Genomic DNA, 24,333 nt, shown 5'->3' with positions numbered 1-24,333 from the left:
ATTCCAGTATTCTTAAGAGCTGCCTGATTTACTCATCCCGGTGCATTAATATTACCATGCATTATTGTAGCACATTTGGACCTGCTCCAAATGTTGATTGTTATAAATAAACTGTACCAAATATTGATGTGCATAAATCTTTCTCCATAAATGATGTCATTTCTATACGCTATTTTCCTAGCAGTAGACTTTCTGGGTCAAAAACTAAGGACATTTAAGGCTCCTGATCTATATAGACACCCCATATATATGAGCGTTCATTTCTTTGTCCTACTGTTAAATCTAGTGATGGCATATTATAGGGACTTGGTGAATGTTTAATGACTGAAACAGCGATGAAAAAGCTGACCTCATCTCTCCTGTGATGCCTGCAGCCCAGGCTTCCCAATTCCATTCTGTCCATCTGGGTCTGGATCAAACATGGCTCAGGCTACTTAAGACGCTGTGGCATCATTATATATGTCACATCTGTGCAGACGAAACAGCTGTGAAGAACATTAGACGTGTCTGCTCTGAAGAAGGGGGAAGGAAATGGTGAAGTTCATAGAGAGAGCTGTTCGTGGTAGAAGGAACCAGCTAAGCTTGGCACCCCGGTGATAACAACTCCTGGCTTTCCCCTCATTGGCTAATCATTTCCTTAGAAGCATTCTGATACATAAACATGGTATAATGGTCTTTTTTACCCACGGTGTGGTTTAAGTGTGACTTTGTGCCCAGGATGCTGTGACATCACCACAGATGTCACCCTACATGGTCAGAGAGCTGAAGTGAGCCTATCTGCTCTGCGGGAGGAATCAATCTGTAGATGTCTCCATGTACTTACAGCTCTGACATTAACATCTTCTCACTATCCAAATGTTTCCACACAATCAGCCCCAAGAAATGAGCAATTGAGCAATTCTTGCATACCCTGAAACTTAGTGTGACTCAGGGATCCTGGCATGTGCAACTCATAACATGACACCATGCAACAACTTCCCCTCTGGCCATCCCCAGGCTCTAGTTCCTCATGGTCTAGAGTCACTTATAAATAGGTAGGGACATATATTATATGGTGATGGAAGGAGAACTGACTCTGGGTGGTGAACACACAATGGGATTTATAGATGATGTAATACAGAATTGTACACCTGAAATCTATGTAATTTTACTAACAATTGTCACCCCAATAAATTTAAAAAAAATAGGTAGGGACATAGGTTGGACCCCAGAAGGACAGAGTCAGCAGTGAATGTCCAGTCCTGTCTTGGCTTTGCCCACATTCTTCTGCCTGCCCAATGTTATTGAGGTCTCCATGGCTGCCTTGCCGACATGTTCTCACCACAGCCCTCAGTTCACAAGTCTTATGGTATGTACCACAGACTCTCTCAACCCTCATCCTCTCTTCCTCTTAGAGTTGTGTCTCCATGCTCTGGACAGATGTCTAAACCATATCACTTAAGTCCTATAGCTTCAGACTCCCTAGGTGAAAGTAAAAAAAAGAACTTCACAGAAGGTTTCAAAATGTCCTGGGCTATTTCCCAGGGAGTTTTATCTATCCTGGTCTCTGGGTCTGACAGGCAGAAGAGGGCTAGGACCCATTTTATGTTGGGAAACTGAGGCCGAACTCAGTCATTAACAAGATGAAAATGCCAGGTCCCGCTGGTTCCTAGGATGAGCCACATGGCAGATGCCTCTCAGTTCTCCACCTTCTGAGTGATTTACAGAATCATAGGCGGACCAGATGAAGTTCTCCAAAAGAGATGGAACAAGACTCAACTGTTCTCATAGCTGTATTCCCTGAAGAGGGAGCTAGAGACCGAGAATAAGAACAGAGGCAGAGATTCAAAACAAAAATTCAAGGGAGAGAAGCAACACTTAGCTTCCTTGGCTCCCTCTGTGCCCTCCTCTGCAGCCATGAGCTGTGACATCAACATCAACTTTTCGCCGGCCCCCTCAGAGGGTGGAACAAGTTGGCTTGGCTTTTCTCAGCTTCTTGACTGCCCACCCTCACGGTTAGGGCAGACAACCCACTGCCTGCTGCTTCCCTGACTTCTCTCCAGATCTATCACAAATTTGTTGGTCACGGTGATACTAAGAGCCAGCGTTCCCATCTGCGTGTAATGTCAGTCATTCCTCCTTCCTGGAGAGAAGTGGGGATGTGGAGGAGAGACAACCTGGAACAGATAGGCACAGGTGGGAGGCTTTATTTCTTTCTGTTTTTTTCTTTTTCTCTCCCCAGGATTTTTGAAATAAAATTACATATGAAATTTTGTATCTTGCTTGTTAATATTTAATACTAAAAATCAAGTATTTTCATGGCATGCTATTCAAGAGGCTGGCTAATGGTCCATCCGTGGATTCACTTTATCATTCCAACAGTGTAGAGTAGGTACTTTAGTGTCAATTATTTGATTATCGATAAGCTGCACCAAACAACATTGTCCCTTAAATGATCCCCATTTGTGAGTTCATTTCCATAGGCTAGACTATGAGAAGTAGAGTTTCTGGGTCAAAGAGTGTGGACATTTTTAAGATTGCTGACCCACATCCAGTGTTCTATCCAGACTTCACTGGAAGCCTATGGTGAATATTTGATAAATAGACCAATTAATGGAAAGTGAATCCTTACTTTTATTATTCTTATACCTCCGGGCTTTCCAGTTTTGTTCTTGCATCTATGGTGTGGCTAGCTTGGCTTATTACACATGTCACATTTACATGGAACAATTGTGGAAGTCCATTAGAGTTAGAGTACTCTACTCTATGGAACAAAGCTGTGACCACTCATATCAGACAGATATCTGTCATGTGAAGAGGAAACAGCTAAGCATGATCTCCGGACGGTGCCAACTGCTGGTCACTCATCTGGAGAGACAACTTCTTCATAAGCACTCCAATTAAATGAGCAATTGAACCGTTCCTGTATGTTCCCTAAACCTCTCTAGTAACCACAGGCAACCTGGGTTGTACAACTCACATGACACCACTATACTTAAAGTTTCTTGCTTAGGCACCTCAGATTCCTATTCCCCGCTGCCCGGGGCTGCCTATCGGAGGGAAGACAGAGCAGATCTCAGAAGGAGGCCAGCAGTAGTGAATTCCAAAGCCCCACCTCAGTTCTGCCCTCAGTCCTCTGCCTGCCCAGTGTCATGAAGGTCCTCGGGGCCACCGTTCTTATCCTTCTCTGCACCGTGGCCCTCTGCTCCTATCAAAGAGGTGAGTCTGCTGTCCACTTTCCTTTAACAACAGTTGCTCCCCACACTCTGGCCAGAAGTCAGACCACAGCTTCCTAGCGCTCTGGCCTGAGACCGCCCTTAAGTGAAATTAGAGAACCTCGAATGGGGTTTCAAAATGACACTTGTTTTCTTCAAGAGGGTTCAAAAGAAGTCTATTGATCTGGGCTGCGGGATGGGAGTTAGGAGAGGTTTTATTCTACTTTTTGGATGAGATCACTAAAGTCTAATTTATTGGGTTATTAGCATGAGGTAGAATCTAGGTCTATTTAGATCCTATTGGTGGTAGCAAATTTTAGAATCACCTTAGCTATTTCTAAGAGTTGCAAGAATTGTCCCTACTTTCCCTCAGCTACGAGATCTGACAATTAAGTTCGCAAACTTGTTGCAACAATGTTATAACCTTTTTTTTATATCGGAGGGATTATTCATTATATTTGTACCAACTGGACAAACAGTTCACCAAGTTTACTATTTGGAAGTGCTGAAAAGGCTGCGTGAAAAAGTTAGACGACCTGAACTTTTCGACAACAATTCATGGCTCTTGCATCACGACAATGCACCAGCTCACACGGCACTGTCTGTGAGGGAGTTTTTAGCCAGTAAACAAATAACTGTATTGGAGCACCCTCCCTACTCACCTAATCTGGCCCCCGATGACTTCTTTTTTTACCCAAAGATAAAGGAAATATTGAAAGGAAGACATTTTGATGATATTCAGGACATCAAGGGTAATACAACGACAGCTCTGATGGCCATTCTAGAAAGAGTTCCAAAAATTGCTTTGAAGGGTGGACTAGGTGTTCAAATCAATGCATAGCTTCCCCAGGGGAGTACTTTGAAGGTGACTGTAGTGATACTCAGCAATGAGGTATGTAGCACTTTTTCTAGGATGAGTTCACCAACTTAATTGTCTGATTTCATATCTTATGATTTAATGGATTAGAAAACAAATTTTCCCCAAAGAGAGTAAGGAAAAGGGAGTAGACTATCTGGAGTTTGGTTCCCTGTAGAGTAAGACGGACACCAAAATGAAGAGACAAATCCACAGACAAGACAAAGGAAATTAATGAGAAACAAACAAAAGTCAAATTATTTCCAGTTTCCTTTCCTTCTACGCCTTATGGCTGAGTGGTGCTCTCTCTCTACGTCTTCCTGAGCCTCTCGGGCTTGCCTGTGCTTCTGAGCAACTCCTGTTGTCCTTGTTCCCCCACAGATAAAACGTACATCATACCCACCTGCTGCTTCTCCTACGTGTCCCAGAAGATCCCCCGCACATTTGTGGTTGCCTATTTTAAGACCAGCAGCCAGTGTTCCAAACATGGTGTTATGTAAGTGGCAGTCCCCTTGCCCACCCCTGGGGAGACACACGACATGGGAACAGGGGAGTGTCCACAGGAGTCTGAGTGGGGAGCAGTTCACAAGGGCCCCGGCTGGTGAATAAGGAGCCATCCTGGGACAGCCCAACCCTCCGGGGGCCTTTTGTGTATGAAGGACACAGACACCGCTGGGGCTGTGTTTCCTGCCATGAAATGGGGCCTGCAGAAAGCCAGGGAAGACATGCCCAGAAGTAGAGGGAAGAGAGGAGAGAAAGAGACAGCAGAAAGGAGGTGGTCTTAGGTTATCTCCATAAACCACTCAGAGAAGGACTGAAAGTCCCTGAGGTTTGGGGAATGGTTCCTTGATAAGGCGGACTAGCCCTGAGCTGCCCGCAGGGAGGAGGATGAAGGGGACACAGGTGATCAACTATGCCCTTACTCACCCTCTGTATAATCCTTCTGCCCTCTGCACAGCTTTCTCACCAAAAAGGGCCGGCATCTCTGTGCCAATCCCAGCGACGCCTGGGTTCAGGAATACATCAGCAACATGAAGGAGAATCCCCAAGTGGACCAGCAGCTCAGTACTCCAGTGGGCAGCAAGACCTGAAATACGGGGATGCCCCCCGTAACCCCAGAAGTCCCCTTTCCCATGAGTCCTTCCCCCCTCCCCTAAGCACGTTCTGAAATCTTCCTTTAATCGTAAAGTGTCTTAAGTATTGTAAATCGTTGTGTTCATTTGTTGCTTCCTCTGAGAAATCATGTAACCCCCTCTTATCCCCAAACCCTTTCTCAGTCACACAGTGGTTGACTCACATTCAGAGTGACGGTGAATGATTGCGCGCCTGCCTCTGGGTGGACATTGGACCAAACCTATCAACAGATGCTTATTGACTTCATACGAGCCCTTTACTCTGTTATAATTGTCAGAATAAAAAAAAGATCCTTTTTGGTTTCTTAAGAATATCTTGGACTTCTGGCTATTTTTTTCGTGTTTTTTTCCCCCCGATAAACCAGTTTTATTGATTGGAAGGAATGAGATAGAATGATTAGAGACATCCAAGTAGGAAGGGCAGACAAGAGAAAGGGGATGGCCATCATTCCAGTAACCCCATGCTTTACCCGGTCACACACTGCTCATAGGCTGAAAAAGAAGCATAGTATTAAAAACAAATGCAATTCATATGCACCAGAAAATCCGCCACTTAAATAAACACCAAAGCAAGGCATCATACATATTTATGGATTTTCCTAAATTTCGTAAGTCTTCTTTCTTAAGAATGAAGACTAACAGTTTCTGAGGACTTACAATGAACCAATACTAAGGGATTTATATGCAATGTCTAATCTTCAAAATATCATTGTGTTGTATATACTGATTATCCCCCTTTGACACATAATTAAACAGAGTTTCAGTGTCCTTATGGCACTTGCCTAAGGTCACACAGCTAGTAATGTTGGGATCAAAACTGCAGACTAGAGCAAGTCCCACACACTTAATGAACCACTAGGAAATACGTAGTCTCAAGGTGCCATGCTCCACCTGAAACAAATTTACCAGGAATGCACAATGCCCTGATAAGGGAGAACCTACTTAGGCAAACAAGGAGTAAGGAACTATCGGTTTAAGATCTCAGAGAGGACAGATCCATAGATGTGAGCCTGGTATTAGAGACCTCTTCTAGACTGAGGTTGTTCGCAGTTTGGAAGAGGTGGCTAAGACGGTGAGCTGAACCTGTCACAGTCTCGGCAGGTTGGAGGAAAACTGAAAGTCCAGGGCTGCCCAAGTGATGGGACCTTAAGAAATCATCCTCTGTATGGGCTGATGCCCTAGGAGTAAAAGTAAATTAGAAGTGAACCAAGCCGTGAACAGACAGGAGGCCAGCTTCAGACAGCTGCACGGTCTAGAAAATCTAAAACCCTGAAAGTTTTTTTTAACATGATCCCTGATGTGAATGCAACAAATCCCTCACAAAAGAAACTGAAACTCTTCGGCAAGAAACTAGAAACTACCGTGAGTATCATTGCAGATTTGAAAAAGTTAAAAATAAATTCCAGAACTGAAAAATGCAATCACTGAAATAAAAACTCACAACAGATTAAAACACAACTGAAGAAATGTTGTGTGACGTTAAAGCGCATCAAAGTGAAGCAAAGGGAAACAGTGAACAGAAAATACAAGAGAGAGGATAAGAAGACACAGAGGACAGACTAGGGTATCTGTTATGCAGTTCATTGGAATCTCAAAATGAGAGGAGAGAATGAGACAGCAGATGTATCTGAAGAGATAATGACTAAAATTTTTACAAAACTGATGAAAGATGTGATTTTGAAGAGGCAAGGAGGGAGGGCATCATTCCTGTTGCCATCAATGGGCCAAGTTTTGTGACACCACCACTCCCATCAGGCCTAACCTACAGAGGAGAGATCATCACTGAACTCGTTAGAGACGCCAGTATCCCTCTCACCAGTGAATCTTGATGCCTTTGGTGAATAGTGTGTCCTCTGGGCCTTTCCATGTAACACAATCTGGTGGGTCTTCCAGCCTCACATACTATGTCTACTCAAGCATGCCCACTTCCATGAACTTTTTTCATCCCTTCCTCTCCCATGTCTCATGGCAATTCAGGTATTTTAACTTCATTCAGCAAGAGCCATTGCTTTCTCCGGGCTTCTGGAGCTTCCCTGGCAGCAAATTTGCACCAACCCCTGAGATCCTTGTTAGGAAGTTATAGCCTTTATCCAGAAAGAGGACCCCCAAGTCAATAAGCAACCCCTATCCAGCCTTGTGTTCTGCCTTTGTTGATGAAGCACCCTCAAAATCGAAACCCAAGCTACTCTCCCAGCTCAGGCTGGTATACGCTTGCTAAATTTTGCTGTTCCTTTGGAGTGTCATCTCTTTTCTCCCACATCAGGAATATAATTTATGGACACAAGAAGACCATGTAACAAGAAGATATGGAAAATATGAATGGTCCTAGTTCTATTGAGGAATTAAATCAGTAATTAAAATTCTTTGCCAAAAAAAAAAAATATTCATATCTTGCTGGCTTCATAAGCAAATTCTACCAAACATTTTGGAAGAAATAATGGCAAAAGGATAGCCTCTTTAACAAATGGTGCTGGGGCAATTGAACATCCATAGGCAAAGAAGAAGTAGAAGAGGGTGGAGGAGGAGAAGGAGGAAGAGGAGAAGCAGGAGAAGCAGGGGGAGGGAGAGGGGGAGAAAGGGGAGAGAGGAGGCGGGAGGAGGAGGGGAACCTTGACCTCAAGGTCACACCTTACACAAAAATTAACTCAAAATGGATCATGCTCTTAAATGTAAAACATAAAACTATAAAACTTTTAGGGGAAAAAATGGAAAAAATCTTTAGGACCTAGAGTTCTCAGATTTGACACCAAAAGCATAATCCATAAAAGAAAAAAATGATAAACTGGACTTCGTCAAAATTTTTGTTTGGCTCTTCAAAAGGCCCTGTCAAGAAGATGAAAAGACAAACTACAGAATGGGAGAAAATATCTGCAAACTATATATTTGACAGAGGACTTGTATTTAGAACATATAAAGAACTCTCAAAACTCAGCAGTAAAACCAAACAATCCAATTAGAAAATGGGAGCCAGCCCGGTGGCTCAGGTGGATGGAGTGCTGTGTTCCCAACACGGAGGTCGCTGGTTCAATTCCCACATGGGCCAGTGAGCTGCGCCCTCTACAGCTAAGATTGTGAATGACAGCTCTCCACACAACTAGACTGAGAAGTAACAGCTTGAACTGGAGTGGAGCGGGGGAGGCAACTGGAGTGGGGTGGGCGAGGCGGAAGAAGAGGAAAGGAAAAAAAAAAGGGCAAAAGTCACAAAGAGACATTTCACTGAGGAGGATATACAGATGGAAAATAAGCAATGGTATTGTGATTATGCTTTTTAATCTTTATTTTAAAGATGTAGACTGAAATGTGGTAGGCAGAATAATACCTGGCCCCCCATCCCTGCCAAAGATGCCCGTGGGCCAAGCCCTGGAACCTGTGAACATGCTATGTTACACAGCAAGGAAGAATCAAGCTTGCTAACCAATTGACTTTGCGATGGAAAGAGTATCCTGGATTATCTGAGTGGGTCCAATGCAATCACAAGGTTGGTGCAGCCAAGGAATGTGGGCAGCTTCTAGAAGCCAAAAAAGACAAGAAAATTAATTCTGCCATAGAGCCTCCAAAAAGGAATGCAGGTCAGCAGGCACCTTGCTTTTAACCCAGTGAGATCCATTTCAGACTTCTGACCACCAGAACCACAAAAGAATAAATGTATGTTGTTTTAAGCCACTACATTTGTGGTGACTTTTTATAGCAGCAATAAGTAACTGATACAAATATTTACAGACACTGGTAAAATGATACTGTAGTGATTTGCAAACATAGCCACTATTTCCTTGACATGCCTCCCATAGAGAAGTGGAATCCAGGTTCCCTCTCCTTGAATCTAGACAAGCTTGTGGCGGCTTTGATCAGTAGATTCTGGTGGAACAGACGTGATGTGACTTCTATGTCTAGGTCATAAAAGGCCGTGCAGCTTCCACCTTGATTCACAGGCAAGTGTTGCCTGTGAACCCTAAGACTGCCATCCCGGAAGGCCCACATGTGGAATGTTCCAGTTGACAGCTCCAGCTGAGCCAACCTTCAACCATCCCAGCCCAGGCGCCAGACATGTGACTAAGGAAGCCATCTTAGAAGTGGTTCTTCCAGCCCAGATGGTGCGGGTTATTTATGACTTGGACGGCCTGTGACATCATTATTTATATCACATCAATGTGGTCAGGGCACTTGGGAAGGAACAGCACATTCCCATCTATGGGAGAGAAACAGTCGGCCCAGAGTTCACAGACATATCTGTTCTTGCAGAGGCCTGGGGCAATACCCACTCCTGATCACCCACTAACTAGGGAAATCATTTCTTCATAACAACTTCAATGAACTGAGCAAATATTTTCCTCAGACGTGCCCCCAATGAATGGAGAAATTGAGTTAGCTTGTAGGTACTACTCTGTGCTAAGCAAAGGATTTTGACAACCCTTGGATTGTGCAACTCACAGCATGACACCAACACTGTGATTAAAATCTCCCTCTACAATCACCCGTTTCCATCTTCCCACACCACGAGGCTCTCCATAAAGAGAAGGGCTAATGGCTTCAACCCAAGAAGGAGGTGCCAGGTACAAATGCCCACCCCTCGCGTTAGCTGTGCTGATGCTCATGCTCAGAATCCTGTCTGCCCAGCATCCTAAAGGCATTTGAGATCCACCATGGTTCTCTGCTCCCAGACCTCCTCCATACCATGGGAGCCTGTCACTCACCCTGCCTTTGCCAGGTGGCACCCTCCCTGGCCCTGGGGAAAAACTATATCAAACATGCCCTGATGACAAAGATCACGTGAGTGAAAACAGAGCACTTCAACGTGGGGGTTTGAAGCACCCTGGTTTATCTTTGCAAAAGGGTCCAGATTATCATATTCTATCAAGTGGTTCAGAGAGAGAGAGAGCAGGAGAGGTTAATTCCACTTTGTAGATAAGATAATTTAGGCCAAATTCCCTGAATGATTGGCAAGAGGCATGCTCCAGGTCTATTTATTTCCCATTGGTGCAGGTAAGTTTAGATTTATGTCAGCTATTCCCCAAAATCCTGTTGTTTGAGTGACATAAGAGATATCCCAGCTTCATCTCTGTTGTGTTGTGACATCATGTACTAGATGCATTTCCACATACACACACACACACACACACACACACACACACACACACACACCATGTATATATCAGAGGCCAAATAAGACATTTTAGTGAGTTAAGTTCCTTAAAAAGTAAGAATGAAAATGGCGGGGGAGGGGGTAATTTCTAGGAAAAAAGCACATGCCCCAGTTCATTTGAGTTCCCCAACTTTAAGAAATGTTTTGTCTTTCTAGTTCCTTCTGATCTTTTTGGGGGTGGAGAGCAGGGAAAAGAAGTTGATTTTTCTTTAGCTTTCAATGACTCAGTCTCTTTCTGCACCTTCTCCTACAGTCGGTGTTGACTCCCCAGCCTCCTGATGCTCGTCTTAAACCCCCCAGAAGATCCCTCAAGATTTTTTAGCATATTCTTATGAGACCAGCAGCCAGAGCTCTGTGCCCAGTGTTGTGTAAGGATCATTCGTCCTTCCTGTTCCTGGATGAGATACTGGGAAACCCCAAGGAGGGGAGCAGCCCCCATGAGTATAGGGAGGTGGATTGGGCACCATCCTGGGAATACCCAGATCTCTGCACCCATCACAGGTACAGAAGAGACCTTCGGGTATCTTCTGAGCCAGTCTAGGGCCAGCAAGGAGCCAGGAGAAGCTGGCCAACTACAGAAGAGGGTAAGAAGTGATGGCAGGAGGGAAGATGTATGAAGAGATACCCGTGAGATATTCAGAGAAATTGGGGACCCTGAGGTAGGGGTGCTGATTCCTGAGAAAATGCAGACCCTGAGATGTTAAATCAGAAAGAGGGATGGAGGGGCCACCAAGGGCCCAGAAGTTTCCCTGTTGGCTAGGTCCTTCTTAATCTTTATGCCCCTCTCCATAGCTTCCAAACTAAAAAAGGTTAGCTGGCCTGTGCTAACCCTAGTGACACCTGGGTCAAGGAGTACATCAGGAATCTGAAGCGTCCAGAAAGAAAGAGCCAAATCCATTCAGTAGATTGGAGAGCAGGGATTAGAGCAAGAAGAATGGCATCCACAACGCCAGAAGCTACCTCTTTTATGGGTGTAATCCTTACCTCCCACTAATCAAACTTTGGAGCCTTCCATACTTAAATTTTTATTTATTTGAGTTATTTCATCTTTATTATATGTTTGTAGTTTTGAATTGTTTTCTATTGAAGGGTTCCTCTAAGAAATCACATAGTACATAGAAATCACATAGTGCTTCAAGGTGACATTGAATGATTGTGCTAAATGTTCTCTCTAGATATTGGACCAAATTCATCAACAAATAAGAATATATAAATATTCATTTTACAACAAATATTTGATCTTTGCACTATGTTATAACCTTTTTAATAATATAAGTGCTTTCATTTGTTGAAAAGAAAGCCTTGAACTTCTGGCCATTGTGTTAGTTGTTTTCTTGAACATTGACAATCCTGATTAGGAGGGATGAAAGGGGAAGTTTAAAAAAATTGCAGAAGTGAGAAAAGACAGAAAAAAGAGAGGATGTGCCACTGTCATGAAATACACCTCACAATGGAAATAGCATCCTGGAAAGCCAAAGCTGAAATAATATGTTATAAATTAAACCATAATTTATAGTCCCTAAAATAAAATCAACAATTTACATGAACAAAAAAAGCAAGATGTCCCTTCATGTGCATCTTCGCATTTTTAAAATAAATCAAGCTTTCTTAAAGATCATGACCTAACATTTATTAAGTTTAATATGAATTAAGAACTTTCATGCATTGGCTCATGTTGTCCTCAAAATATTACTATGATACATATACTGTTATTGCCCCAGTTGATAGGTGAGGAAACGCAAGTTCAGAGAGTTTAGGTTAACTTCCCCATGGCTATGTGGGTTCATGTCCTATGCTCTTAACCATCAGATCCCTAACTCCCAAAGTGTTGTCCCATCTGCAACAGATTTAACCCGACATTCCCAGTCCTGGGATGTGGGCATGCTGCTTCCAGCTAACCAAGAGATCATCCTCTTGGGTGGGCAAAAGCAAGATGACCCAAGTTCCTCTACCTGTTACCCCCACCTTCACTTTGCTTAAGCTCATCAAGCCAAAAGTCAAAGTGCAGGCAAAGTCTCTCTGCTTGCCATCTCTCCCCCTTCCCTTCACCCCTACTCAGATACACTCACGGTATAGCAACAAATACAGTGTCTATGTAGAATCTAACTAGATATTGAGAAGACTTCCTCTTTTCTCTCCACTCTCCACAAATAAAACTGCCTTTATGGGAGTGGTGAAGCTATAATATTCCCTGCCCTACTCTCCTCTCCCCTCTCTTCAATATCCTGCTTCGATAGACTGGAGGGATGGGGAGAAGTATAGGCCACCCATCTCCAGGGAATGGCCTCTCTGGAGGGGGCCTGTGCCATGGAGTTTTTTGACACAACAAGATAAAGTCCAGTCAGCATGTTGGTAAATTACGCAGAAAATTTCAAATAGAAAGTGAAGGAGAATAATCACTCATAAGATTACACCAGAACTCTGCAACTTAGATAGGAAATTCTCAACTACTTCCCCAATTTTAGAAAAGATATACACAGCTTGTATAAGGATTAGTGTTTTTTAAACATCAAGAGCACATTAATAAGAAAATAACAGCTATATTACATACCTAAGTACATTGAACATTACAATTTTGCTTTAAAAGAAATGAATGTTCTCCCTTTCTCCATTATCCTTTTTTACTACTATTAGAATTCAAAATAAATGTCCTGGTGTCACTGAACACAACAGGTCGCTGGGAGGTTGGGGTACAAATGAAGCGTGAATGCCATGCCAAGTCCATGGTCAAGCTCCATGCTCATCGGGACTTTTACATTTGCCCCCTCTGACTTCCCACTATTTTCACCTCTATGTCCAAAGACTTATATACAAATGTTTATAACAGTTTTGTTCAACACATCCCCAAAATTTTATTCAAAAGAAAACTCAAAAGCCCATCAAGAGTTAAATGGATCAACAAATTGTGGTAAGTCAGTTCTGCTATAACATGACACATGCGTTACTAAAAATCACTGTACAATGCAAAATGGTGCAATAAAAACCACAGGGCTAAGGGGAAGACGGGATTAGGCACCACACTCACACTTCATCAGGAACGCATTACAAAATAGGAACCTAATAACCATGGTAGCATAGTTTTACACGTTATATAGTTAACATAAATGCTACCAAAAATATGGCACTTTACTTTGAAAAGGACCTGAAGCTTGCTTGTGGACGTGAGAGCCAGAAGGGTTGCAGCTTGTGAGTTACTGTGAAGTGGTAGAAGGAGGGTAATCCGAAATCAGAAAGTTGTACCTTCACTTGTAAATGGATGTGGCTCCTAACATGTGTGGTGAACTGAAATAGCTGGTAGGCATGTGAAATGTGTGTGTTTTCTGTACTCCCGTGAGCCTTGTTCATCCAGTGTTTTTCACAGATAGAATCTAACGTAAGCCAATGGAAGAATTTATATTATGCTCAAATTGCTTCCTAATATAGTGATCATATTGGAATAAATTCATGTTTTCTAAATAAGCATTACAGCAGAGCTGACTATACATCCATGCAATGGAATATTACCCAGCAACAAAAAGAAGCCAACTACTGACACATGCATACATCTCACAAGCATAGTCTTAAGCAAAAGAATCTAGACTGAAAGGCTACATATTGAATAAATCCACTTACATCATATTATTTAAAAGATAAAACTATAGGGACAGAAATCTGATCAGTGGTTGACAAGGAGTCGGGATGAGGACAGGTGTTGACAGCAAAAGGGGGACAAGGGCATTTTCTGGAGTAATGGAAATATTCTAAATTTTGATTGTGATGATGGTTACATGACTTTATACATTTGCCAAAACTCATCAAACTGTATACTTAGAATGGTCAATTTTGTATGTATTTAAACTATACCTTAGTAAACATGACCCCCCCAAACACACACACACACCCATACGAAGGCTACAAATGAAAAAAAAAAAAAAGCAAAATGTACTAAACTTAAAAAAGTGACCTTCTGAACGTTTTTGTTTTTGTTTTTGTATTTTGGTATGATCCCATCTAGGGAGAAAGCATGCATAGCAAAAAGACAAAGATACATTTCAAAATGTTACTGTGAGATCACAGGGGATTTCTGTGGACTTCTTTTTGCTTAAGTATTTCTAAATTTCTCCATAGTATTGTTTTTTAAGTAATAAATCATGACACCTTTTGTTTTGCCTTGTTTTGTTTTTAAAAGAAAGTGCCAAAGGCTCATTGCTTGCTTAAATTCACAGAAAATCCTATGCATCTTGTTCATGGCTAAATCTCGGGTGCCTGGCCAGTGTTCAGCTCATAGCATGAGTTCAGTAAATATTTATGGAATAAATGAATGAGTAAATGAGTGAATTAATGAATAAACAAAGAGTGTTAACTGAATAGTGTTAACTGAAGTGAGACAAGCAGAACACTTGGTCTCCTATTTATATTTGTCCCTTGTCTGTCCATTACAGTCTAGAAAGGTCATTAATTCCCATAGTTAAAAAGAAATTGCAGCCCGACATGGGTAGGTAAATTGTATGATATTTCATTCCTTGCTTGGATGAAGACCTTTGTAGCAGTTGAGACAACGTACAGTAGAGCTACAGTAGAATCCAGATAATCTTGGATTCTTGGGAGGCAGAGAGGTTGTGGCATATTGAAGATAAGCAAACAGCAACAAGCTTTACAGAAAAGAGGGGGAAAGAAGACGGAGCCCATAAACTTGAGAGTGGTCAGCCATCTCTCTTCTGGGCAAGATTCTCTACCTATGCAATTCTTGGTAAGAAACCCTTTGTTGGCACTTTTAAAAGGAAGTGGCCACTGCAAGTCAGCATGGTTGCAACTACCACACGTCAGGCTGGACTGATCTACTTCCCTCTCTGGGAGCACAGACATCTATCTGAGGAAGGGTGGGCTGGAAAGGGCTCTAGACAAAGTATCTGATCTTCAGCATTTAACAAAAGGACCCGAGGATCAGCCAAGAGAGAGTAAAATTGAGGAAACTAAACCTACAATCGATTGTGAGCCGGCACCATTGTTGTATGCACCAGTGTGCAGAAACTAAAAGAAACTTTGAGCTTTAATCTTCCCCCAAGTCGCCCTCCCCCACTCCAGCCCTTCTTTGAACAGGGGAAGTCGAGTCAGTCAAGCTGCAGAAGGAGGGTGCATGTTGCTTCGAAGACAGATGACTCTGTATCATCAATAACTGACTAAGGAGCCCAGGAGTTGGCAGAGAGACCCAAGCAATGGTACAAGTCAGCCACAGTCAGCTTCTTCCATCCTCCTGCCCCTATGTGTCCCCTGCACCCCCACATCTAATGTTCTGCCAGCCAAGGGGACAAAGGCCACTGTCTGCCACTCTCCCCTTCCAGTGAGCACTCACTAGCCCACTGTCTGCAGGGAAGAGAAAGACAGCCATCAGAGACATCCATCTAGGTGCCAATTTCTCTCCCTTATGCTCTTGATTTTTTGGGAGCAAGCAGGCAGCTTAGACCCTCTCCATCAACCTAGTAGCGGGGAGGAATTCAGGGTCTTCTCTTCCTTGCTTTCCCTTAAAGAAACTGACAAGTGTTCATGTCAAATCCACCCACCTGCTACCCAGGGCCCCACTGGAATATGAGCCACACTGGCTTGCTTTGCCACCACCTGCAGTGCCCATGTGAATGAGATGGTGGTGAAATGTGAGGCAAACTGTTGAGTCAGCAGACCCCAAGGACCTGGACGATGGACCTCAGCTCCAGTCACTCTCACCCTCATACTCTTCTCTCCAGGCACATACTCTTCTGTCCGTTCCTTTAATGCACCAGGCCCATTCCCTTTGCCCTGGCTGTTCCCTCCACTTGGGACACACTTTTCCCTGATCTGTGCAAGTCAGGCTCCTTCTCAACAAGCAGGTTCCAGCTGAAATGACACTCTCTCCGAATGGGCTCCCCTGACTAGCGTATTAAACATCTTCCACCCAACCCTTAGGCTCTATTACATCACCCTCATTTATCTCCTTCCTAACTTTTAACTCCATCTCCTCCTGCCTTATTTGTCTGTCTCCCCCACTAGAATTTGGGCACCTGAAGAGCAGGGGCCTTGCCTTTCTTATCTGTCTCTGCATCCCCAGGGCCTAGAAAGTGCCTGGCATACAGTGAAAGCTCAATAAACATCTAATGAATGAATGAATAGCAGCCGCAAGGAAGGCCTCGATATGGACATGTAAGGAAGACTTCACTCACGTAGATCGTTTATGTTACGTATTCCTTTCAGTCGCCATGTCTAACTTTAAAAGCTTAATTATGTTACTCAAATGGTCCCATAGCTCGTAAGTGGTAGATTTCAGAACTAAAACCAATGCCTCTGACTAGCTCAAAAGTTTCTACTCTTTCCCTTAGAACAGGGGTTTAATTTTTTTCTCTTTAGTAGAACATTTTCTTTGCAAGCTAACTCACCTGGAACCCCATTATATAAAACTGATAAAAACACAGGTGCTTAAATCAAAACCACAACGACATACCACCTCATACCCATTAAATAGTTACTACCAAACACTAAACAAAAACAGACGTGGAGAAATTGGAACTCTTGTGCACTGTTCATGGTGCAGCTGCTGTGGAAAACAGTATGACAGTTCCTCAAAAAATTTAAAACAGATTTACTATATGATCCAGCAATCCCACTTCTGAGTATATGTATATACCCAAAAGAACAGAAAGCAGGGTCTCAAAGAGATATTTGTACACCCATGTTCATAGCAGCATTATTCAGAATAGCTAAAATGTGGAAGCAACCCAAGTGTCCATCAACAGATGAATGGATAAGCAAAATAAGTATATATAATACATACAATAGTATATTATTCAGTCTTAAAAGCTAAAGAGATTATGACATATGCTACAACATGGGTGAAACTTGAGGACGTTATGCTGAGTGAAATAAGCCAGTCACCAAAAGACAAATACTGTATGACTCCACTCACATATGAGGTACCTAGAATAGTCAATTTCATAGAGACAGAAAGTAGAATGATGATTTCCACTGTCTGGCAGGAGTGGGGATTAGGGAGTTGTTTTTAATGGATATAGAGTTTCAGTTCTACAAGATGAACCAAGTTCTGTGGATGGATGATGGTGATGGATGCAAATATATGAATGTGCTTAGTACCACTGAACTGTACACTTAAAAATGATTACAATGGTAAATTTTATATTATGTGTACTTTACCACAATAAAAAAAATATTGGGGAAAAAAACACAAGTGCTTAATCTGAATTTGGGGAGAGGTTGTGTGACCAATTCATGTCTGTGTTAGCACTGAAAGTCCCACGTCCTAGGAACCCCCAGGATGGTTGGTTGCAGTACCTCCCAGTCACCAAACCATTTGTGCAGAGACCTTGCAGCACACATTTGAGGGTGGGAAGTTGTGTATTCTATAGAACTGCATTCCAGGTGGCACAAATCTGATCACGGCACTGTGAATGATGCCTCCCAGGAGCTGTGCCAATGGGTACTGCCCCTGAGTCACCTCCAGGGAAGGGAAGGGATGAAAACACCTGCATCCTGCCCTAGCCCAAACCACAGGGCACAGCCTCATTGCCCTGCCTCTGGCTCCTTCAGCTCAAGGGAGAGGGAACTTGTCCCTGGGCTCCCGTCTCCAAAGCCATCATGGCTGAGTGGAGAGCCCTGTACACCGTCCGTGGGTGCTAAGGATCAGACCAAGCTCCCTGTGCTGGGCAGGGGGCAGGGGCCTCCAGCCCAGCCTGGGGGAGGGGTTCCAGTCCAATCCTGGCTGGTGAGGCCCAGCCATCACAGGATCCCCTCCGGTCCATTCTCCCTACTCCCAGCCCCCACTAGGCCTGAGTCCAGGCCTTGTGCTAGGGGTGGACATAGCATAGTACCCCAACATCCCTGTCCTATTGGGCCCTGGAGTTGCTGAACCTGAGACAGTCACCCAGGCCTCTGAACTCATGGTCCACACCTGAGGATGGGCTCACGGAGGAGGCTTAACCAGGTTCCTGGGGGAGGGACAGGAGAGAAGGGCAGTTTCGACCCCAAAGCCCTTGGCCTCTGGGCTTCCCCAACTACCACCTTCAAGATGCCAGCCAAATGTGAAACTTAGGTCATTCTCTGCCTTCTTCTTTTCTTTTAATAAATTGACTCAGTTCTCATATTTTAGATATGTCAACAGTCACAATTCTGAAGAAACAAAACTCTCGTGCAGCCTTGGATTTCTCTATCTTGTGACTTCCTGATCAGCTACCTCTTATAAAAGAGGTTCACAGCCTAGACTTCAAACAGTCAGAGAGCCCAGGAGTCCTCAGTCCAGCCTGTTCCTGCAGCCAGTCGCCCGCCAGAAGGATGAGGGTCAGCCTAGTTCTCCTGGCCGTCCTCCTCACTGTTGCCACTCTCCACTCGGAGGCCAAGAAAGGTGAGACCCATGGCTCTTTCATCCCTCTGAACAAAGAGCACACAGTGGCGAGAGGCAGAGAGCTGCAGGGAAGAGGTGTGGGTGGTCCAGAAAAAGCGGCCTGAGGGGTCCTTGGAAAACAGTAAGTAATACTTTCTCAAAGCATTGTTGTAGGAATGGCGATAGGCCACATCAGGGAGTAAGCCATACAGCGGACCCGCAGTAGAAACCTATAGTAGTAGCAGATGGAAGTATTGTTTGGTTTGGTATTCTTTCTCCAGAGAACAGCAAAACAGAATAGAAGAAAAACTGGCTTACGTCAGAAAGACATAGATTTAAACTGAATTCACTCATTTATTAAACAAATATACATTAAAAGCCTACTCTGTGTCACCCATTCAATCAACATGCTAGAAAACAGTGGTGGGCAGAAACAGACACTTCTGCTGCAGGGAACCTCAGTCTGGAAGCTCTACACCGGCCAGCGTGTGCCCTGCCCTGCCTCATTTAGGCTTCCTGAACCTTAAGTTCTTCATATGCTACGTGGGGATAATAAGGCCTTTATTAGACAAAACAATCATTGGCATATAAATCAATATGCACAGTACTTGCCCCATTGATATTATTTGCCATTTTTATGTACCAGGGTGGAGCAAGCAGAGCTCACTAGACCAATTCAAACTCAGATTTGGCCATGGGCATAGGGGGAGGGCTCAACTCAGGAAAGACAGCACGTGCCTGCCAGCTGCACAGGAGAGGGACCCCACACAGGGAAAATGGCGACTGTCCCTCCAGTCCTCTCTCTATAGCCACACAACTCAGTCTCTCCCCATATGTCCCTCCCAATTCTAAACCGCTACATGGAGGTTTGGGGCTGGCCCATTCTGCGTCTCCATCCGTCCTACCAGTCTCTGCATAGCTTCTTCTTTATATCCTTAGTTATAAAACTTCTGTTCGGCTAGACTTCAGGTGGTTCTCCAGGTCAATTGTTCTACAGTTTAGTTGTACTTTTAATGTGATCACAGGAGAAGACAAGCACAGTGTTTACCTACTCCACCATCTTGGATCTCCAACTTTTAAATATTTTAATTATTAGATAGTTGTAGTATTTTTGCCATTTTGAAATGACTTTTATTGGCCACTTATTCTGTTTTCATGTTCCCTTCTGTCATGTTTTCCATTACTAAATATCTATATGTGCTGGAGAACCTTCAGCACGTTATTGAATATAAATGTTGTCACATTTATTATAATAATAATAAACCTTGCATCTTTTTTACAGAAAACCTCTGAAACTTTTAGTACAACCTTATTGTGCAAAAGTGATTCACTGTTTACTATATCATCACTCATTTAAAAATGTATTTAAAAACATGAAAATAAAGTATTATGAAAATAGAGAATAATTTATGATTTTTGAGAATTCCAAGGAATTCTGATTTCTTACTCCCAAAGCATGAAGACTGCCAGAAATTTGAAACACTATAGCCACAGAGGCACATCCCAGCCCTGGGGAGGGTCTGAGAGAAGGAGAGGTCAAAAGGGGCTGGCAGTGGGGAGGGAGAAGAGATATTAGAGGAAGGTAATTTAAGAGATGGGAAGGAAAAGCTTCCAGGAAGGGGCCAGGCCACGCTCCCTCCTGGGGGCTCCTGTCTTGTCTCTTCCTCCCACTTCACTCCTCCCCAATCTCTCTCTCCAGAATAGCGATACAAGTCCAAGCTTCCCTGTACAGAAGGTTTCAGCATCATACAGTCCTCTCTACCTTACAGAACTAGCTGACAACATGCCTCGCTGCTGTTTCTCCTACAACTCTCAGAGACTCCCACTCCGTGCAGTGACAGGTTATGAGAGGACTGGTGTCGCGTGCCCCACAGAAGGGGTCATGTAAGTACAACCCAGCCAACAATGGAAGGGGGTGCAAATGATGAGCACCAGTGAGGCCTGGGAGAGACAAGAGGGGGTGGGGACTCTAGGCAGAGGCTGCTAAGGGGTGGCCTGGGGACTTCCCTGCCTGAGCTGGGCCTGCAGGGAGGTGATGGGAGTTGGTCCCCATGATTAGAGAAGGGTTGAGAAAGAGGAGGGAAGAAGGGAAGTGGGGCTGCCTGGTGGGGCCTTCACTGATTCCCTGGGAAACAACAGAGATTGGGTGGCAGTAGAGTGGGCAGTGGGCAGTAAGGGTGGGGACTAGCTCTGCAAGGGGCCATGTCTGGCAGAGAGAGGGGTGAGGAGTTTCAAACTGGGAAGAGAATGGGGTAGTGGAGTGGGCTCCTCTTCCAGCTGCTGACCCTCACTGTCTCATCCTTCATCTTGTTGCTCCACAGCTTTCTTACCAAAGGTGGGCGTAAGTTCTGTGCCAACCCCAGGAATTCCTGGGTGCAGAGGCACATCAGACACCTGGACCAGAAGTCAAAGTGATCGGGGAGCCGTGGGGCCATCACAGCCTAGGGAACAGGAGAACAGGGCACAGAGCTCCCTCCCCGCCCCAACCAACTCTCTCAGCCCCAGATGGTCCCAGGCATTGTCCTGGAATGAACTGAGGCCCATTCTTGCTTTTCTGTGCTCTCATGCTCTGATGAATTCTGCTTTCTCCTGAAGCTTTGCCATGATACCCCACCTCTGGGGCCTAAGGATAGCACCTGTCTTCCCTTTGCAGCCACCCAGCTGAAATAAAATTGTGCTAGAGAAAGGGAACTTGGTTGTTTGAATTTGTTCTCTTGCAAGACGACCTGGTTATTTCTTTTATTGTACAGGCACCTCCATGGTATTTATTATGCATCACGTGCTATTCTAAACATTTCAGTATCAACTAATTTAAACAGTGGAATGATGGGGGCAGAGTTAGATTCAAGAGTATGGAAAACAAGTAACTCCTTATTTAGGGCCTTAGATGATGGGAACAGTGTGAAAATACAGAAACCATGTTAAATATTGTTTGTTTGCATGTGAAGTAGATATCTGAGGCACACACCTAACACACCTCCATATTCCTTTTGTCCTCAAAGGGGCTGCAGCTCACCCTTTCTTGAAAGCTCTTCCCCCCTTCTCAGCCATTTAAAATATTTTCTTCTCTGTCCACCCTTTAAGACCAAGTATAAATAGCACCTCCTTGCCCTCCCTGTCCAAAGCCTCTGGCCCCAACTACTAAAGTCCTGCAGTCTCTTCAGATGCTTCCTTGGCCCTTTTCCCTGCTTCCTGGTGTGACCGTGACTTTGGAAATTTGACCAACCCCTACCACTACCCCAACTAAAGACAGAGCCAGGCACAAGGCAGAAGTCTGTGGGGTACGAGGGAAAGGGAGGTAGGCAGAAGGTGCTATACTCTGCTCTTGGATGTTGAGACATGACTTGCTGAATACTGGAGAGGGGACTCGGGGACTCTGGTGTGGTCCTGCCCTCCAACTCAGGCCTTGGGGAAGACAAATCATGACTTTCTGCTTCAATCCTAAGCCCTGTGTAAGAGGGATGCTGTTTGATACTATCGGTCAGCGATCTCAGTACATCTGTGAGTTTAGTGGTACAATCTACTGTCAGGGACAAAGTTAGGAAATTAGCAAAGTCTATCTTTGGTGTCCTCACATTCCCCCATTGAGGCCCAACTCCAGTCCTTCCAGCCATAATGCTCTTGGGCTCATTCCCTCACTCAAATCCCAGAGAACTGAAAAACAAATTTCGCACTTCCATTCACACTAAAATGTGGTTGAAGCTTCTGAGGAGCTCAAATCCCAAAGCCAAAGGGACAAGAATCAATGAGGAGGGTGGAGAAAGCCTGGGGCCTCTGGGAAAGATGGGAGAGAGCACAGGGGTGAAGGGGCAGTGAACTGCTGGGCACAGAAGTTTCCCTAAAGCTGGAGCTTGGTCAATATGGCTGCAGACAGAGATTGAGCAGCAGGGACACAAACATGTGAGACTCATGTCATACAGGTAACCCACAGCCACCTGGCCACCAGCAAGGTAAACATGTCCACCTACAGAGGGAAGGAAGGAGCTTAAAGAAGTACCTACTGTGTGTTAAGAATTGTGCAAAGTGCTCTACATACACAATATCATTTAACCGTCCCCTCATTCCTATGCCGTAGAGCTCATTACTCCCATTTTACTATAAAGGCCACATAGTTCCTCCTAACTGGTCTCTGTCAATCCCACTCCCCAGGTGATCTCAGCCAGACTCCCCTCTATGCTAACAACTTCCAAAATTATACCTCTCCAGCCCAGACATCTCCACTAAGGTGTCTAACAGTTTCTCAAAATTATCTAGTCCAAAACTGAAGTCCTGAATGTCCTCAAATCTATTTCTCCTTTATCTTCCCCGTCTCAGTAAATGGCAGTTCCATCCTTCCAGCTGCTTAGAACAAAATCTATGATTTTGTGCTTGGCCCTGTGAGAAGCCAAGAACGTCCACGATTCTGCTTTCTTTAGCACCTCACAGATCTACTTCATTACATCCAAAACCTGAGCACTCATTGGCACCTTCGCTGCTCTTCCACCACCCATTGTCTCTCACCAAGATGACTGAAATAGCCTCCTAAGGGTCTCCATGCTTGTAATCTCAACAGAACAGCCAATGATACTTTTCAAACATAAGTCAGGTCTTTCCATTCTCCTGCTCAAAAACCCCCAATGGCTTCCTATCTCAGAGGCAGAGTCCTCACAATGTCTGCAAGATTCTGCCCACCAGCCCCCATACCATCTGACCTCATCTCCTACTTCTTCCCTAGCTTCCTCCGTTCCAGTTCAATGCCTGGCTTGCTGCTCCCCAGACAGGCAGGACCCAGCCCCAAGGTTTTGCGCCTGTTCCTTCTGCTGGGATACTCCTTCTCCACATCTGGTCAGCTTCCTTCAGGTCTCTGTTCAAATGCCACCTTATCAGGAAGGCCTTCTTTGAACACCCTATATGCTATAGCACCTCCCTCTCCCCGCGATTCCTCATCCTCCTTCCCCACTTGTTGTTTTTTTTTTTTTAACTCCATAGCACTTATCAATTTGTATTGTATGGCATATTAACTTATTTATGTTTATCTGTCTCCTTGCAATTAGAATGTAAGCTTCATGAGGGTAGAGATTTTTAAATATTTGTTGATTGCTCTACCCTCAGTGCCTCAAGAGTACCTGGTATAGAGTAGACACTGGAAACTATTGAATGAATGAATGAATGAATGAATGAGGTCACATAGGCTCAGAAACAAGTCTAAAAAGGAGGGGACTTCCAGGAGAGAATTTTTGGAACAACTCTGTCTTGTAGAGTGCTTCTTCCCAGCTGGGGTATAGCCACTAATGAATTTTGCAGGACAGGTTCCAGAGAGTAGAGTACAATGGCAGTTCACTCACGCTGCCACTCAGGTGTGGCTCTTCCCCTCAGTTATCTGGGGTGCTTGGCCCTGTGAAAAGCTGAACGAATACTGAGTGTCCTGTTAATGCGAAACTGTAACTGCCATGGGCTGTGCTTCTTCTCCAAACCACCCTTTTCAGGAAATAGAATTTCCATTCTCCAAGCTGTTCGAGCTGAAAACAGGAAGTCATCCTTGCAACTCTTCTCTCTCATCCCCCATCCAATCCATCAACAAATCCTGTCAGTTCTGCCAAAATCTCTCTCAAATCCATCCGCTTTGGTTTCTTCACCACACCCCAATCCAAGCTCCCATCTGCCTGACCTCACGATGTGCCTCAGAACAG

The 24,333-nt window shown here is 44.2% G+C and overlaps 3 protein-coding genes across 3 annotated transcripts in view; 2 read left to right on the top strand and 1 right to left on the bottom strand.

Moving 5' to 3' along the window:
• Window positions 1-24,333, bottom strand: part of LOC109447853 (C-C motif chemokine 4) — an 89,256-nt gene that overhangs the window by 36,906 nt on the left and 28,017 nt on the right. The gene's annotated exons all lie outside the window — the stretch shown is intronic.
• Window positions 1,898-5,457, top strand: LOC109447847 (C-C motif chemokine 3-like). Its single transcript, XM_019732546.3, has 4 exons — window positions 1,898-2,175; window positions 2,993-3,198; window positions 4,432-4,546; window positions 5,009-5,457. The coding sequence occupies exons 2-4, from the start codon at window positions 3,132-3,134 to the stop codon at window positions 5,139-5,141; spliced, it is 315 nt and encodes a 104-aa protein (XP_019588105.3). The 5' UTR covers window positions 1,898-2,175; window positions 2,993-3,131; the 3' UTR covers window positions 5,142-5,457.
• On the top strand, window positions 18,530-21,323 carry LOC109447851 (regakine-1-like). The gene is made up of 3 exons (XM_088788990.1): window positions 18,530-18,685; window positions 20,434-20,548; window positions 20,986-21,323. Exons 1-3 carry the CDS (start codon window positions 18,616-18,618, stop codon window positions 21,077-21,079), a joined length of 279 nt encoding a protein of 92 aa, XP_088645116.1. The 5' UTR covers window positions 18,530-18,615; the 3' UTR covers window positions 21,080-21,323.

This window comes from Rhinolophus sinicus, chromosome 12 (assembly GCF_057876585.1).
Source record: "Rhinolophus sinicus isolate RSI-liver-muscle chromosome 12, RSI-T2T, whole genome shotgun sequence".
Lineage (NCBI taxonomy): Eukaryota > Metazoa > Chordata > Mammalia > Chiroptera > Rhinolophidae > Rhinolophus > Rhinolophus sinicus.
The sequence above is the reverse complement of the archived record's forward strand: the minus strand, read 5'-3'. Positions and strand labels throughout refer to the sequence as shown.